At 39.5% G+C, this 17,739-nt stretch overlaps 1 protein-coding gene and 1 long non-coding RNA gene across 2 annotated transcripts in view; both read right to left on the bottom strand.

The window, feature by feature from the left end:
- Positions 1–2,509, bottom strand: part of LOC118944354 (stAR-related lipid transfer protein 9-like) — a 37,259-nt gene extending 34,750 nt beyond the window's left edge. Inside the window, exon 1 of the mRNA XM_036962990.1 lies at positions 2,266–2,509. Coding sequence (XP_036818885.1) covers positions 2,266–2,312 — 47 coding nt within the window. The 5' untranslated portion in view covers positions 2,313–2,509. The remainder of the gene's footprint in view (positions 1–2,265) is intronic.
- Positions 2,510–12,141: 9,632 nt separating this feature from the next.
- LOC118944135 lies at positions 12,142–13,624 on the bottom strand. The gene is made up of 3 exons (XR_005039447.1): positions 13,419–13,624; positions 12,877–12,943; positions 12,142–12,621 (listed from the first exon to the last, which is right to left on the bottom strand). It is a non-coding gene; the product is annotated as an uncharacterized LOC118944135 (long non-coding RNA).
- Between the last annotated feature and the right edge of the window lie 4,115 nt (positions 13,625–17,739).

Here is a 17,739-nt window from a genome sequence, read left to right on the forward strand (position 1 = left end):
TACTATATTACTATACTATATAGCTAGACCTATATTACTATACTATATAGCTAGACCTATATTACTATACTATATTACTTTACTATATTACTATACTATATTACTATACTATATAGCTAGACCTATATTACTATACTATATTACTTTACTATATTACTATACTATTTTACTATACTATATAGCTAGACCAATATTACTATACTATTTAGCTAGACCTATATTACTTTACTATATTACTAAGTTATATAGCTAGACCTATATTACTATACTATATTACTTTACTATATTACTATACTATATTACTATACTATATAGCTAGACCTATATTACTATACCATATAACTAGACCTATATTACTATACTATATGGATAGACCTATATTACTTTACTATATTACTATACTATATAGCTAGACCTATATTACTATACTATATAGATAGACCTATATTACTTTACTATATTACTATACTATATAGCTAGACCTACATTACTATACTATATAGATAGACCTATATTACTTTACTATATTACTATACTATATAGCTAGACCTATATTACTATACTATATAGATAGACCTATATTACTTTACTATATTACTATACTATATAGATAGACCTATATTACTATACTATATTACTATACTATATAGATAGACCTATATTACTTTACTATATTACTATACTATATAGCTAGACCTACATTACTATACTATATAGATAGACCTATATTACTTTACTATATTACTATACTATATAGCTAGACCTATATTACTATACTATATAGATAGACCTATATTACTTTACTATATTACTATACTATATAGCTAGACCTATATTACTATACTATATAGCTAGGGCAAATGCACTGGCAAAATACAGTTCAACTTATATTCAATTTACCTCTACAACCCCACCGCTTAAAATAGCTTTTTTATTTTTTATTTTACCCTTATTTTACCAGGTAAATTGACTGATAACACATTCTCATTTACAGCAATGACCTGGGGAATAGCTACAGTGGAGAGGAGAGGGATGAATGAGCCAATTGGAAGATGGGGATGATTTGGTGGCCATGATGGTATGAGGGCCAGGTTGGGAATTTAGCCAGGACACCAGGGTTAACACCACTACTCTTACGATAAGTGCCATGAGATCTTTAGTGACCACTGAGAGTCAGGACATCCCTTTAATGTCCCATCTGAAGGATGGCACTCTATACAGGGAAATGTCCCTAATCACTGCCCTGGGGCATTGGAATATTTATTTTTAGACCAGAGGAAAGTGCCTACTGGCCCTCCAACACCACTTCCAACAGCATCTGGTCTCCCATCCATGGACCAACCCTGCTTAGTTTCAGAGGCAAGCCAGCCGCGGGATGCAGGGTGGTAACTCAGTATACTGTTGTCATTTGGGCGGATAGAGAGGGGGTGATTGTGGGGTAGGGGCACACTGCTTACTACACTAGTCTAGCTCCCCCAATATTGTTGTATGGCACTGTAAAATTGAGAATATATTTTTTAAACGTTTTTCCATGAGTGTTTCACCAATTAAGGTTGCATAGTAGATTGCGATATAACTGTGTGTGATATAACAACAGATGGCTAACATTAAGAAAAGGATGTATATTCACTAAAATAAGTGTATTCATAAAGATCAATGCACTGAGTAAATCGCTCTGGATTAGAGTGTCTGCTATGTGACTAAAATGTAAATGTAAAGGCAATACACACGAACACTGTAATTACAATAGTGTAACTGTAGCATTGTAATTGCAAAGTAACAGAGTGAGTAGAGAGCCAATCGATTTTTCAAAATGTCAAAATTATTTTTAAATTATATATTTAATTCTAATATATATATATATATATTCTGTCAGTGTACATGGCTATCATGGGTTTTGAAGAAGTAACTTGCTAACTGATCTAGGGTGTATGCACAGAGCACAGTACAGTAGTAATGCCAATTTGAGGCATACATAGGCTATCTACTTTGCATCATAATTTCATTAAATGTATTGTATCAACAAGTAGACTAGGAGATCGACTGGATGTGCTCGATAGCCTAGCGCACAGCCAGAGCTTCCCAATAACCATGCTTAGCAACACTGACAATTTACAACAGCACAATTAATCATATCAATGATCTATTAGAAAGGATCATAGACTAGATCATCTGTCCAGTCATTTGCATATTAATCAAAGTTATTCGTCCAACTTTGATAGAGACTCTGTAGAATTGAAATAGACTGGATTGAACGTTACCAACCTTGCGTTGAGAGGGCGAACTCGAATGGCGACTTTCACGTTTGCCATAGTTCCTTACTTGGTAAAGGCAATTCGTCAGGATTTAAAACCTCCAAAGTTAAAACATTCACCCGATGAAACGGGAAAATGTGTCTTACTCGCCGGTCATTCAAGCCATTTCTCCCAGTAAAGAGCCCGCTTCTTCCCGACGCTCAACGGACCGTTGAACAACACTGAACACTGAACTGGAGTCACTACAAATAGACCTGAGTGAGGCGGAGCACAGGATGCTTGCCTTGCCATTAGAATACATGTGGGGGCATCTGAAATTTCGGAACTGGTTGCAATCGCTCATGAAAATGTGTTCATGCCATAGTTCATGCAAATACAGTTGGCCTACAGAGACATACAGTAAGACAAATATGACAATGAAAAATGGAGTCCCGTGCCCCCAAATAGTCTTAATTAAACGGCATAGGCCAACTCAGAACACGTTCTATGTTTTTGCTCTAAATAATATATATTTATTGTATTTCAATACGTGACATGCAGCATAAAACATGTACAGTTTAAAAGCAGCAGACAATCATAATACTTGAAGTCCAACATGAACAAAACTATTTATCACAAATGCACAGAAAGCATCCATGAACGCAATCACCAGTTAAGATCAAAGGCATTGTACTCTCACACAGTGAAACATGGACAGTATAGCAGGTCTAAGGCATTGTACTCTCACACAGTGAAACATGGACAGTATAGCAGGTCTAAGGCATTGTACTCTCACACAGTGAAACATGGACAGTATAGCAGGTCTAAGGCATTGTACTCTCACACAGTGAAACATGGACAGTATAGCAGGGCTAAGGCATTGTACTATCACACAGTGAAACATGGACAGTATAGCAGGTCTAAGGCATTGTACTCTCACACAGTGAAACATGGACAGTATAGCAGGTCTAAGGAATTGTACTCTCACACAGTGAAACATGGACAGTATAGCAGGTCTAAGGCATTGTACTCTCACACAGTGAAACATGGACAGTATAGCAGGTCTAAGGCATTGTACTCTCACACAGTGAAACATGGACAGTATAGCAGGTCTAAGGCATTGTACTCTCACACAGTGAAACATGGACAGTATAGCAGGTCTAAGGCATTGTACTCTCACACAGTGAAACATGGACAGTATAGCAGGTCTAAGGCATTGTACTCTCACACAGTGAAACATGGACAGTATAGCAGGTCTAAGGCATTGTACTCTCACACAGTGAAACATGGACAGTATAGCAGGTCTAAGGCATTGTACTCTCACACAGTGAAACATGGACAGTATAGCAGGTCTAAGGCATTGTACTCTCACACAGTGAAACATGGACAGTATAGCAGGTCTAAGGCATTGTACTCTCTCTCACACAGTGAAACATGGACAGTATAGCAGGAGTGAAATAATTTGAGATATGACACTATTACCTGTTTGAGATTTGTGAACATAAATGGATTCCTCCACCCAATCCCAAATCAACAACTCCAAGAGGTAGGATTTGGTTTTCTTTGTGTTTTTTCTGTTTATTTTTTAAAAGTGCTGGTCCATCAAGTATGTCATTATCCCTTTATTGATAATGGACCCCTCACCTTCAATCAGAATGCAAAGTCGACCTCCATGATAAACCCTGGTTTGTGGCACCACCAGTCCTGATCAGTAGGACTTTCTGGTTCCCTATGCAACTCTAGACAGGACAATAAGGGCTGTGCCAGCCAACCACATTACAGGGAAATAATGTTTCCTGTCTCAGGAATCTGGAATCCCAACAGGGTCTGGTCAGAGTACATTAGTTCAGCTACACCTGTTACTGTCAGCCTTTCACTCAAAAGACTGGGCATTGTTGGCCAACAGAGATACTTTTTGTCCGTTGCCTGTCTGTGTGGTCAGTTGGCTCCCTCTACAGGTTGCAGTGAGACCTGCAGGATGTCCATGTGGTTGTAGAACTCAGACATTGGTAGAGAATAGGAGGAGGAGGAGGTGTGGGCAGAAGAAGACTGTAACAGAGGCATAGAAGAGGAAGAGGAGGAGAAAGTGGGGATAGACTCCTGCTGAATCTTCTCAATTAACTCTGTTAGCCAGGGTAACTGGGACCACTTCCTCCTCTGCCAGAATCTCCCTCTCTACCAGCTGTCTGACAAGGAACAGGAAGTTGTTCCACTGCAAAGAAGCACATGACACAGAACATGGATGGCTCTGATCTGGGGGAAACCACAGGTAATAGTTATATTGTTATGGTAATATACTGGTAATACCCTGGTAATGCTGTTATATTGTTATGGTAAAATACTGGTACTACTGTTATGGTAATACACTGTTATAGTGTTATGGTAATATACTGGTAATACTGTTCTATTGTTATGGTAATACCCTGGTAATACTGTTATATTGTTATGGTAATACCATGGTAATACTGATATGTTGTATTGGTAATACCCTGGTAATACCGTTATAGTGTTATGGTAATATACTGGCATATTGTTATGGTAATATACTGTTATATTGGCATGGTAATATACTGGTAGTATTGTTATGGTAATATACTGTTATATTGGCATGGTAATATACTGGTAATACTGTTATGTTGTTATGGTAATATACTGGTAATACTGTTATGTTGTTATGGTAATATACTGGTAATACTGTTATAGTGATATGGTAATATACTGTTATATTGTTACGGTAATATACTGGTAATACTGTTATGTTGTTATGGTAATATACTGGTAATACTGTTATGTTGTTATGGTAATATACTGGTTATATTGTTATGGCAATATACCAGTAATACTGTTATATTGTTATGGTAATATAATGGTAGTAGTGTTATGGTAATATACTGGTAATACTGTTATGGTGTTATGGTAATATACTGGTTATATTGTTATGGTAATATACTGGTAATACTGTTATGTTGTTATGGTAATATACTGGTAATACTGTTATGGTGTTATGGTAATATACTGGTTATATTGTTATGGCAATATACCAGTAATACTGTTATATTGTTATGGTAATATAATGGTAGTAGTGTTATGGTAATATACTGGTAATACTGTTATGGTGTTATGGTAATATACTGGTTATATTGTTATGGCAATATACCAGTAATACTGTTATATTGTTATGGTAATATAATGGTAGTAGTGTTATGGTAATATACTGGTAATACTGTTATGGTGTTATGGTAATATACTGGTTATATTGTTATGGCAATATACCAGTAATACTGTTATAGTGTTATGGTAATATCCCGGTTATACTGTTATGGTAATATCCCGGTAATATACTGGTAATATACTGGCACCACTGTTATATTGTTATTGTAATATACGGGTACTACTGTTATGGAAATACACTGTTATAATGTTATGGTAATATACTGGTAATACTGTTATATTGATATGTTAATACCCTGGTAATACTGTTATATTGTTATGGTAATACCTTGGTAATACTGTTATATTGTTATGGTAATTTACTGGTAACACCCTGGTAATACTGTAATATACTGGCACCACTGTTATATTGCTATGGTAATATCCTGGTAATACTGTTATATTGTTACGGTGATATACTGGTAATAATGTTATATTGGTATGGTAATATACAGGTAATAGTTGTATTGTTATGGTAATATACTGGTAATAGTTATACATTGTAATGGTAATACTGGTAACATACTGCTTGTATACTGGTAGAATATTAAGCCACAGACATGTTCAAAAGGTAAATGAGGCTTACTTCAGAGCCACTGGCCCCGAGGACAGTAGTGAGTGTGATCTCAATGAAGAACAAGGGGAGGGGTTCTGAGGAGCAACAGTCTCCTCCCCACAAGACCCCCAGCTGATCCAGCAGGGCTTGGATTGTCACTGGGGGCTGTACAGCACCCGAAACAGGAGGCTCTGGCCTACTGCACTCCTCCTGGGACCACACCACAGGTAGGTCCCCTGACACCACCCACCCACACCCACACCAAACCACCATAATAACCATCATCCCCATAATAACCATCATCATTGTCCCCATAATAACCATCATCACCATAATAACCACCATCATCATCATAACCATAATAACTATCAACACCTTAATAACCATCCCCACCACCATAATAACCATCAACACCATAACCATCACCACCATAATAACCATCAACACCATAACCATCATCACCATAACCATCATCCCCATAATAACCATCAACACCATAACCATCACCACCATAATAACCACCAACACCATAACCATCATCACCATAACCATCATCCCCATAATAACCATCAACACCATAACCATCATCCCCATAATAACCATCAACACCATAACCATCATCCCCATAATAACCATCAACACCATAACCATCATCCCCATAATAACCATCAACACCATAACCATCACCACCATAATAACCACCAACACCATAACCATCATCACCATAACCATCATCCCCATAATAACCATCACCACCATAATAACCATCATCCCCATAATAACGATCATCCCCATAATAACCATCACCACCATAATAACCATCATCCCCATAATAACGATCATCACCATAATAACCATCATCCCCATAATAACCATCATCCCCATAATAACCATCATCCCCATAATAACCATCATCCCCATAATAACCATCATCACCATAATAACCATCATCCCCATAATAACCATCATCCCCATAATAACCATCATCCCCATAATAACCATCACCACAATAATAACCATCATCCCCATAATAACGATCATCCCCATAATAACCATCACCACCATAATAACCATCATCCCCATAATAACGATCATCACCATAATAACCATCATCACCATAATAATGTCAAAGCCTCCTTGCCTTTTCCTGTCTTGGTGTCCGTGGCTGCTCCTGGGTGCCGTCGCAGCACCGGCCCCACTTCCAGTCTTAGCCTCGGCCCCACCCACACCACCAGTCTCTGAGGGCACTGAGCTGCGACGAGACTGGATGTTCTCAGACGTGGTGAGAATCTGGAAGGAGCGACAACGCATGTTAGCAACGTCACGTCAGCAACGACTGATTTAGACAGAAAGAGTTGAAAGAGCACCTCTGAATCGACTTACAGCAGGAGAAGTTTCATCAGGAAGGAACACCCTGAAGTCTTCCAAACCTTTCACACTGCAGAACCTGAAGATACATAAGAGGCTATAGTCAAAGACACACACAAATAATAGACTATTGTTAGATTCTGGGTAAAACGTGGAACATTGTTATACTAGAGACATGATACATCAGAAGTAATACTGTAGTATCTGAGGAGTGATAGAGACTGTTTTTTTTCATCATTTTTTTACTCTGAGAATTCGAATCTAACACTATAAACCCACTCAATGAGTATTAATGGCAGCATCTTGCCGTCTTTGGTTATTTCATGCAGGTTCTTCTGGATGCCATTACAACAAATAGAGTATGTGTACCTGGTATCTCTCGGCAGAGCCTGCTGGCTCCACATCACAGAGCTGAGCACAGATGGAGTCCTTGGGTTTCAGAGGGTTGGCCACTGGTGAGATCAGCCCCTCCCTCAGCAACCTCTTTCCACCGTGGACCAGCTCCCACACCTGGGTGGCACACAGACACCCAGGTGTGACACACACACAGACACACACACAGTCAATGTAGATGTATACTACAGTATACTACCATGATACCATCTCACTTGTGTACACACATACACATGCAAACAACAGTGGATACATAATAACACATTTGTATACAACATAAACACAGATAGAGAAATGGAACATACTTCATGTGCTTGACACAGTTAGAACCACACACTGTTTTATAGGCCACTCCAAAATGTGCAGTTTTGTCACACAACACAATGCCACAGTTGTCTCAAGTTTTGAGGGAGTGTGCAATTGGCATGCTGACTGCAGGAATGTCTACCAGAGCTGTTGCCAGATAATTTTATGTTAATTTCTCTACCATAAGCAGCCTCCAAAGTCATTTTTAGATAATTTGGCACTAAGTTCAACCGGCTTCCTCAGACCATGTGTAACCACGTCAACCCAGGAACTCCACATCCTGCTTCTTCACCTGCGGGATCGTCTGAGACCAGCCACCCAGACAGCTGATGAAACTGAGGAGTATTTCTGTCTGTAATAAAGCCCTTTTATGGGGAAAAACTCATTCTGATTGGCGGGACCTGGCTCCCCAGTGGATGGGCTTGGCCCCCAAGTGGGTGGGTCTATGTCCACCCAGGACCACCTAGGCTGCGCCCCTGCCCAGTCAAGTGAAATCCAAAGATTAGGGCATCATTTATTTATTTAAATTGACCAATTTCCTTATATGAAATGTAATTCGTTGAAATTGTTGCATTTTTGTTCAATATATATCTTGATTTCTTTGTATTATTTTTCTAATTACACATTGTTGCACAATTAAAAGGTCAATACACTACGTTTCAAACAGTCAGGAATAATGTAATGAATTCAGGGCTTGTAAAATTATACCCAGGTTAAATATAAGCCTTCCACAACCATAAGACCCACTAACACTTTGATCAAAATAGTTAAATGTGCTTTTTTTGGGGGCAATAATCACTGATATGGCTTTCATGTCTGTTGATGAAAATGCCTTTTTTGTTACAAATGTAACCAGGACCATTAACAATGGACATCCAATGATAATGACCAACTTGTTGAGGCAGGCATTCCAGAACATTAACACAGATCTCATCAACAATCTCTGAAGCGCAAGACCACGTGCTAGTGAGTAGCCAGCTAAATTTGATCTATTTGCTTGCTAACAAGGTAGGACAGTTTAACTGTTCTGAACACACCCTCCTGTCTGTCTCCAACTGTTTGAATAACAGCCTGTTCACAATTAAATGAATTCGATATATCGCCCAGCCCTAATAGAAACAATTAAAAAGCCATCTATAAAAAGTTGACTCACGTTTTTCCCTATAACGCTCACAAGCTACACAAGAGTCATTAGAAGGTAAGGGGTTATTCTACATAGATGATAGGAAATCCCAGGACATAGTGTCTATAATTCTGTAAGGGGTTATTCTACATAGATGATAGGAAATCCCAGGACATAGTGTCTATAATTCTGTAAGGGGTTATTCTACATAGATGATAGGAAATCCCAGGACATAGTGTCTATAATTCTGTAAGGGGTTATTCTACATAGATCATAGGAAATCCCAGGACATAGTGTCTATAATACTGTAAGGGGTTAATCTAGAAGACCATAGTAAATCCCAGGTCATAGTGTCTATAATACTGTAAGGGGTTATTCTACATAGATAATTAGGAAATCCCAGGACATAGTGTCTATAATACTGTAAGGGGTTATTCTACATAGATCAAAGGAAATCCCAGGACATAGTGTCTATAATTCTGTAAGGGGTTCTTCTACATAGATAATAGGAAATACCAGGACATAGTGTCTATAATACTGTAAGGGGTTCTTCTACATAGATAATAGGAAATACCAGGACATAGTGTCTATAATACTGTAAGGGGTTCTTCTACATAGATAATAGGAAATCCCAGGACATAGTGTCTATAATACTGTAAGTGTAACGGTTCTCTTGTTGTGAAGTAGAGTCGGACCAAAATGCGGCGTGTCTATTGCAATCCATGTTTAATGAAGTAACACACTAAACACAAACACTATCAAAACAATAAACTTAACGAAAACCGAAACAGCCTATACTTGTGTAACCTAACACAGAACAATGACATCAGGACACTAAGGACAATCACCCACGACAAACTCAAAGAATATGGCTGCCTAAATATGGTTCCCAATCAGAGACAACGATAAACACCTGCCTCTGATTGAGAACCACTTCAGACAGCCATAGACTTAGCTAGAACACCCCACTAGCTACAATCCCCATACATACACACCACATACAAAAACCCATGCCACACCCTGGCCTGACCAAATAAATAAAGATAAACACAAAATACTTTGACCAGGGTGTGACAGTAAGGGGTTATTCTACATAGATCAAAGGAAATCCCAGGACATAGTGTCTATAATACTGTAAGGGGTTATTCTACATAGATCAAAGGAAATCCCAGGACATAGTGTCTATAATACTGTAAGGGGATCTTCTACATAGATAATAGGAAATCCCAGGTCATAGTGTCTATAATACTGTAAGGGGTTAATCTAGAAGACCATAGTAAATCCCAGGTCATAGTGTCTATAATACTGTAAGGGGTTATTCTACATAGATCAAAGGAAATCCCAGGACATAGTGTCTATAATACTGTAAGGGGTTATTCTACATAGATAATTAGGAAATCCCAGGACATAGTGTCTATAATACTGTAAGGGGTTATTCTACATAGATCAAAGGAAATCCCAGGACATAGTGTCTATAATTCTGTAAGGGGTTCTTCTACATAGATAATAGGAAATCCCAGGTCATAGTGTCTATAATACTGTAAGGGGTTAATCTAGAAGACCATAGTAAATCCCAGGTCATAGTGTCTATAATTCTGTAAGGGGTTAATCTAGAAGACCATAGTAAATCCCAGGTCATAGTGTCTATAATTCTGTAAGGGGTTATTCTACATAGATCAAAGGAAATCCCAGGACATAGTGTCTATAATACTGTAAGGGGTTATTCTACATAGATAATAGGAAATCCCAGGACATAGTGTCTATAATACTGTAAGGGGTTATTCTACATAGATAATAGGAAATCCCAGGACATAGTGTCTATAATACTGTAAGGGGTTCTTCTACATAGATAATAGGAAATACCAGGACATAGTGTCTATAATTCTGTAAGGGGTTCTTCTACATAGATAATAGGAAATACCAGGACATAGTGTCTATAATACTGTAAGGGGTTATTTTACATAGATGATAGGAAATCCCAGGACATAGTGTCTATAATTCTGTAAGGGGTTCTTCTACATAGATAATAGGAAATACCAGGACATAGTGTCTATAATACTGTAAGGGGTTAATCTAGAAGACCATAGTAAATCCCAGGTCATAGTGTCTATAATACTGTAAGGGGTTATTCTACATAGATAATAGGAAATCCCAGGACATAGTGTCTATAATACTGTAAGGGGTTATTCTACATATATAATAGGAAATCCCAGGACATAGTGTCTATAATACTGTAAGGGGTTATTCTACATAGATCAAAGGAAATCCCAGGACATAGTGTCTATAATTCTGTAAGGGGTTCTTCTACATAGATAATAGGAAATCCCAGGACATTGTGTCTATAATTCTGTAAGGGGTTCTTCTACATAGATAATAGGAAATACCAGGACATAGTGTCTATAATACTGTAAGGGGTTATTCTACATAGATGATAGGAAATCCCAGGACATAGTGTCTATAATTCTGTAAGGGGTTCTTCTACATAGATAATAGGAAATCCCAGGACATTGTGTCTATAATTCTGTAAGGGGTTCTTCTACATAGATAATTAGGAAATACCAGGACATAGTGTCTATAATTCTGTAAGGGGTTCTTCTACATAGATAATTAGGAAATCCCAGGACATAGTGTCTATAATACTGTAAGGGGTTCTTCTACATAGATAATAGGAAATCCCAGGACATAGTGTCTATAATACTGTAAGGGGTTCTTCTACATAGATAATAGGAAATCCCAGGACATAGTGTCTATAATTCTGTAAGGGGTTCTTCTACATAGATAATAGGAAATACCAGGACATAGTGTCTATAATACGGTAAGTAATAAGCTCACATAGTTGCTGTCACAACCTCCAAACTCCACACAGTTGTCCCTAACAAGTTGGATATTCATTTCCCAGTGAGCAAACAATTTCTTTATTTCTAGCATTCATATAAATGTATTATCTGGTTTTTGCTTTGGCTGACATTTTTTTATTTACAATTTTCAATAGAACTCATCATTGCAATTGTTTATGTCAAATAGTTTTGTGTTCCACTTGTAGCCCTGGTTGTCCTGAAAAGAACACGGTAAAACACTTCAATGTGAGGCTAAATATAAGGGCTGGACATGCAGATCAATGAACGTCAGAGAAATACAAATATTATTTTTGCTGGGGTCTCAGGACTGATGGGGTTTATTTTAGCAGGTTCTCACATTGATGTCAAACTACCTCTTTTTCAAGGGAGAACTAGCCAAGAGTGCAGCTGCAGTAAAACATATACAAACACATTATACAGAGCAACATTATCATAGGATTCAAGTCTTAAACATTCAGTATCATTTGACAATAAAGAAGTAAGGGGGAACTCACTCAAACTGATTCTCCAGCACCCTGACAGAGAAGTAGACACAGTTGTGCATATTTCTGTAGTAACCTCTTTCCAGGACATCTGCATAGATCAAATATAACTCAAGGGTCAGCAAAGTCCTATTTCCACCAATAAAACATTATATAAACTGACCTAAAAGAGAAAGAATATTACACAATACCTACACAAATAAAATGTGAATTACACAAAACATACTAATTATCTTACTTTTATCAGATCAACCACAATGTTTATTTTTATCATGCTATTCCCTCTCCATCCACTTCACACCTCTATACTGATTAGTAGGCCTGTGAAGGAATCTCCACCTCTCACCTGACTTCTCTAGACTTAGATCTTCCTCCTCTTCCTCTGTGACGGATGGTGTTCTAGACGTCAGCAGCTGTAGCACAAAGAAAAGCTCCTGGAACACATTGGGAAACAGAAGTAAAACATATAGTCTGGATGAAAGACAAGGGCAGCGAGTGTTATAATGGTGACTGGACCTCCTTGAAACCTTTGACTGCAGTGGCCTAAATGAGGATCACACAGGGTGTTTCTTGGTAGTCTTAAACAAATCTACTTTGAAACAAAAGTACCCACCTCACACACATGGCTACGGCTTAAAAAAAGAAGACACCTGTACCATGTCAGATTTAGCATTGAAATGTATTACATTTTGAGTTTCCATCCCAATATTACATTTCATATACATCACAGAAGACTGAAATTTCACAAAGGTGTTTTTACATAGAAACACCAGATTTTTTGCTCAAAAAAAAGAAAAAAAGAATGAAGTGTATTGATAACATTCCAGTCGTGAGGTCAAAGTGGGCACTTTCGGGTTATTGACTGCAGGAAAGGGCCACCAAACGTACTTCTCTCTCTTTAGCAGTTCTCACTCCTCCTGCAGACAGAGGGGGGCTGCCCACATTGACGTTTAGGGCCCCAGTGACTGCCTCTGGGACTGGGAAGGGCTGGAGGGCCTGGTGCTGAACGGGGTGGAAGTGAAAGTCTTAGGTCTGGAGTGAGGCCGCTCTGCACTGACTGGGGTTGGGTTGATCCTCCGTGATGGTTCTGTCTGCAGTCTACTGGAGAGAGAACAGTATGTTATGTACATTGTTTTGATTGATCTGATACAAGTAAGATTTTATCAGCAATTCACAGGTGAGACAAAAATGAGTCTCAGCATCACTCCGTTACTGTAGAATTGCCCAATAGTATAAAACTCACGGTGGTGAGGCGTGCAACGTTCCCATAGGTGGGAAGTCTTCCAGGTTGTTGTAGTTGAGCTGGAACAGCGTTGGGTCCCCCATCTTATTACCTCCTCCTTCCCCACCATCGGATCTCCCTGGACCTCCTTCTGAGTCTGGAACCCACCACCCTGCCTCCCCTGCCCTCCCATCCCCATCTTGGCGCTCCTCCTGCGGCTACTGATGGATCCCCGGTCTGGGACTGTGTTGGTGCTGAAGTTCTGGAGGGGACAGCATGAAATTCCCCAGACTTGCTCTCTGAGCAGAGTGATGCTCTGAGGGAGTGGCCCTGGAGGTGGAGGCTGGAGCTTGTCTCCAGGCTGAACTGAAGGAGGGACTACTGAGAGCACTGACCCCACTTAGGCTGACGCCACTCAGGTAGTGTGACCAAGAAGGTGGGTGGGTAGTATCCCACTCAGCCCCAGAGGACAGGGAGTGAGCGGGGAAGAACAGCTGGACACGGCTTGCCCTACGAGGACCGGTCCCAGGCCTGGTCAATCTGCAGCCCCTCCTGTGCTCATTGGAGAAGCCTGGCCCCTGCTGAGAGGGCTGGGATACCGTGGGGCGGCTGGGGGTCTTTGCGGATGTGGCAGGGCCATGGGTGAGGGCAGAGCTGCTCTGCTTACGCAGGAACAAACTCCTGTCTTTCAATCTTCAGTAACTTAGGCCATGCCAAAGTGTCACTGCCCTGTTGTGCCAGATAACAGTATGATAAATGTATGAGAACATGCATGCACACAACAAGCAAGTATTCAAGTGATTCAAGTTATAAACATGTCAAGAATATCTAGCTACATGATGTTAGCTAATAACTAGCTAGCTATGTCTTGAAGTGGACACCGTTAGCTAGCAAGCAGCAAACGTTGACAGCTGTCTAGCTGGGCTTGACAATGTCGAGGCAATAATTTCCTTTCTAAATAGCTATGATGCTGACCTGATTTGCAGCATTCTGAAGTTGATAGGACAACTAGCGAGTTGTCAGCTGACTGACTAGCAAGCTGCCTGCTTGGATTTGGGGCAGGCAGGTGTTGTGCCGAAAATCTCCCCTCTGCCAGAATGATCCCCTTCTTCGCGTTCTTCATTGCTGCGACTTGCTAGCTAGTTGATATTTCTGCTCTTCACTCCGTTGTCAGTTTAGCCTACATTTCACTGATCTTAGTAGCAGAAAACATTTTTGCCTGCAGTTTTCGGTTTGGCTATTTGTCTCCCCCCTATCATTGTTTTAAATTATTCATAATACAAAAATCAACTTACATTGCTACATCAAACATGTCTAACAAAACAAAACAGGTATAAACAAGAAAATACTCAAACACACAAAAAATAGTATTTTTAAATTTTTGTTTGTGTATAAAGTATTTGGCAACAAGAATTTTTAAAAATCACAATAATTTCAATGGACTTGTTATCATTGCAATAGTAACATATATCTTTCATGTCAAAAACATGAGTATTGTTCATAATGGTAAATAAATATTTTGCAAGATTTTCCCAAAATTCTGACACAAATTTACATTCAAAGAACAAGTGAGACAGATTCTCACCTTCTTCACATAAAACACAGATATCACCAATATCCACAAATGTGGATATCATAGAATTACATGGATATATCTTATGTAAAGTTTTAACGTCCACTTCCTTAACTTTGTTTGGTGTACAATTTTTGAAAGGCCTTAACCATGCATTTTTCCAATTGGTTTTGTGAATGAAGAATTTGTCTTATATATTTATTACAACAAGATTTCTCAAGTAAGCCCACGCCTTACAATCTGAGTTCTGGATACATTTTGTAATCATTACCAATGCTAAGATGAGTTTTCATTAGTGTAGTTAGACCACTGGGAACGGCTTTGATCACAGAAATAAACTCTCTGAAAGGTATTGGAAACTCTTTCAATGTTATAAATTGTTCATATGTGAGAATATTACCCTTGTTGTCAAAAACATCAAGAACAAAGTCAATATTCCTCTCATGCCAGCTGGGGTAGAACAATGACCTACTCCTTACAGTTATGTCTGAATTATTCCACAAAAGAGCTTTATGAGGAGAAAAAACTGTGTAGGCCATTAAAGCCTGTTGGTGAAACCTAGCCAATTTAGCAGGTCATCTTTCAGGAATATAACTACATTTCAGTAAAAATTGAAGACCTCCCAAATGATTAAATAAATTATTTGGAATGAAATACCATATTGAATCAGTATTGATCAAACATCTTTTCAACCAGTTGATCTTGAAAGTGTTATTTATGTCAACAAAATCCAACACTTCCAGACCACCTTCAGCTCTTTTATTAGAAAGGACCGACTTTTTAATGTTTGTGAGACTTATTTTTCCAGATGAAAGGTCTTATTGATCTCTTTACCATTAGAAGGATTTACACAAAGATAATGAGGGGTACACAAAATGAGACAGTCCCTCTGCCTTGGACAGAAGTACTCTCCCAAGTATAGAAAGATCTCTTTGTAGCCAATTATTAAATATATTTTTGGTTTTCTTAAGAGAAATTCAGATGTCTGATTGAGTGTTTTTTTTTGTTGTTGAATTTTACCCCTTTTTCTCCCCAATTTCGTGGTATGCAATTGTTAGTAGCTACTATCTTGTCTCATCGCTACAACTCCCGTACGGGCTCGGGAGAGACGAAGGTTGAAAGTCATGCGTCCTCCGATACACAATCTTAACACAGCGCGTATCAAACCCGGAACCAGCCGCACCAATGTGTGGGAGGAAACACCATGTACCTGGCAACCTTGGTTAGCGTGCACTGCGCGAACCCAGGGTCTCTGGTGGCACAGCTGGCACTGCCCTTAACCACTGCGCCACCCGGGAGGCCCTTGATGAAGGCCGTGAAGGATATATGTAAAGCTCTGACGAAGGCTGTGAGGTCGATATGTAAAGCTCTGACGAAGGCTGTGAGGTCGATACATAAAGCTCTGACGAAGGCCGTGAGGTCGATATGTATAGCTCTGACGAAGGCTGTGAGGTCGATACGTAAAACTCTGACGATGGCTGTGAGGTCAATATGTAAAGCTCTGATGAAGGCTGTGAGGTCGATACGTAAAGCTCTGACGAAGGCTGTGAGGTCGATACATAAAGCTCTGACGAAGGCCGTGAGGTCGATATGTATAGCTCTGACGAAGGCTGTGAGGTCGATACGTAAAACTCTGACGATGGCTGTGAGGTCAATATGTAAAGCTCTGATGAAGGCTGTGAGGTCGATACGTAAAGCTCTGACGAAGGCTGTGAGGTCGATATGTAAAACTCTGACGAAGGCCATGAGGTCGATATGTAAAGCTCTGACGAAGGCTGTGAGGTCGATACGTAAAGCTCTGACGAAGGCTGTGAGGTCGATATGTAAAACTCTGACGAAGGCCATGAGGTCGATATGTAAAGCTCTGACGAAGGCTGTGAGGTCGATACATAAAGCTCTGACGAAGGCCGTGAGGTCGATATGTATAGCTCTGACGAAGGCTGTGAGGTCGATACGTAAAACTCTGACGAAGGCTGTGAGGTCGATATGTAAAGCTCTGATGAAGGCTGTGAGGTCGATACGTAAAGCTCTGACGAAGGCTGTGAGGTCGATATGTAAAACTCTGACGAAGGCCATGAGGTCGATATGTAAACCTCTGATGAAGGCTGGGAGGTCGATATGTAAAGCTCTGATGAAGGCTGTGAGGTCGATACATAAAACTCTGACGAAGGCTGTGAGGTCGATACATAAAACTCTGACGAAGGCTGTGAGGTCGATATGTAAAACTCTGACGAAGGCTGTGAGGTCGATATGTAAAACTCTGATGAAGGCTGTGAGGTCGATACGTAAAGCTCTGACGAAGGCTGTGAGGTCGATATGTAAAACTCTGACGAAGGCCATGAGGTCGATATGTAAAGCTCTGACGAAGGCCGTGAGGTCGATATGTAAAACTCTGACGAAGGCCGTGAGGTCGA

The sequence above is a fragment of the Oncorhynchus mykiss genome, chromosome 25 (assembly GCF_013265735.2).
Source record: "Oncorhynchus mykiss isolate Arlee chromosome 25, USDA_OmykA_1.1, whole genome shotgun sequence".
NCBI classification, from domain to species: domain Eukaryota; kingdom Metazoa; phylum Chordata; class Actinopteri; order Salmoniformes; family Salmonidae; genus Oncorhynchus; species Oncorhynchus mykiss.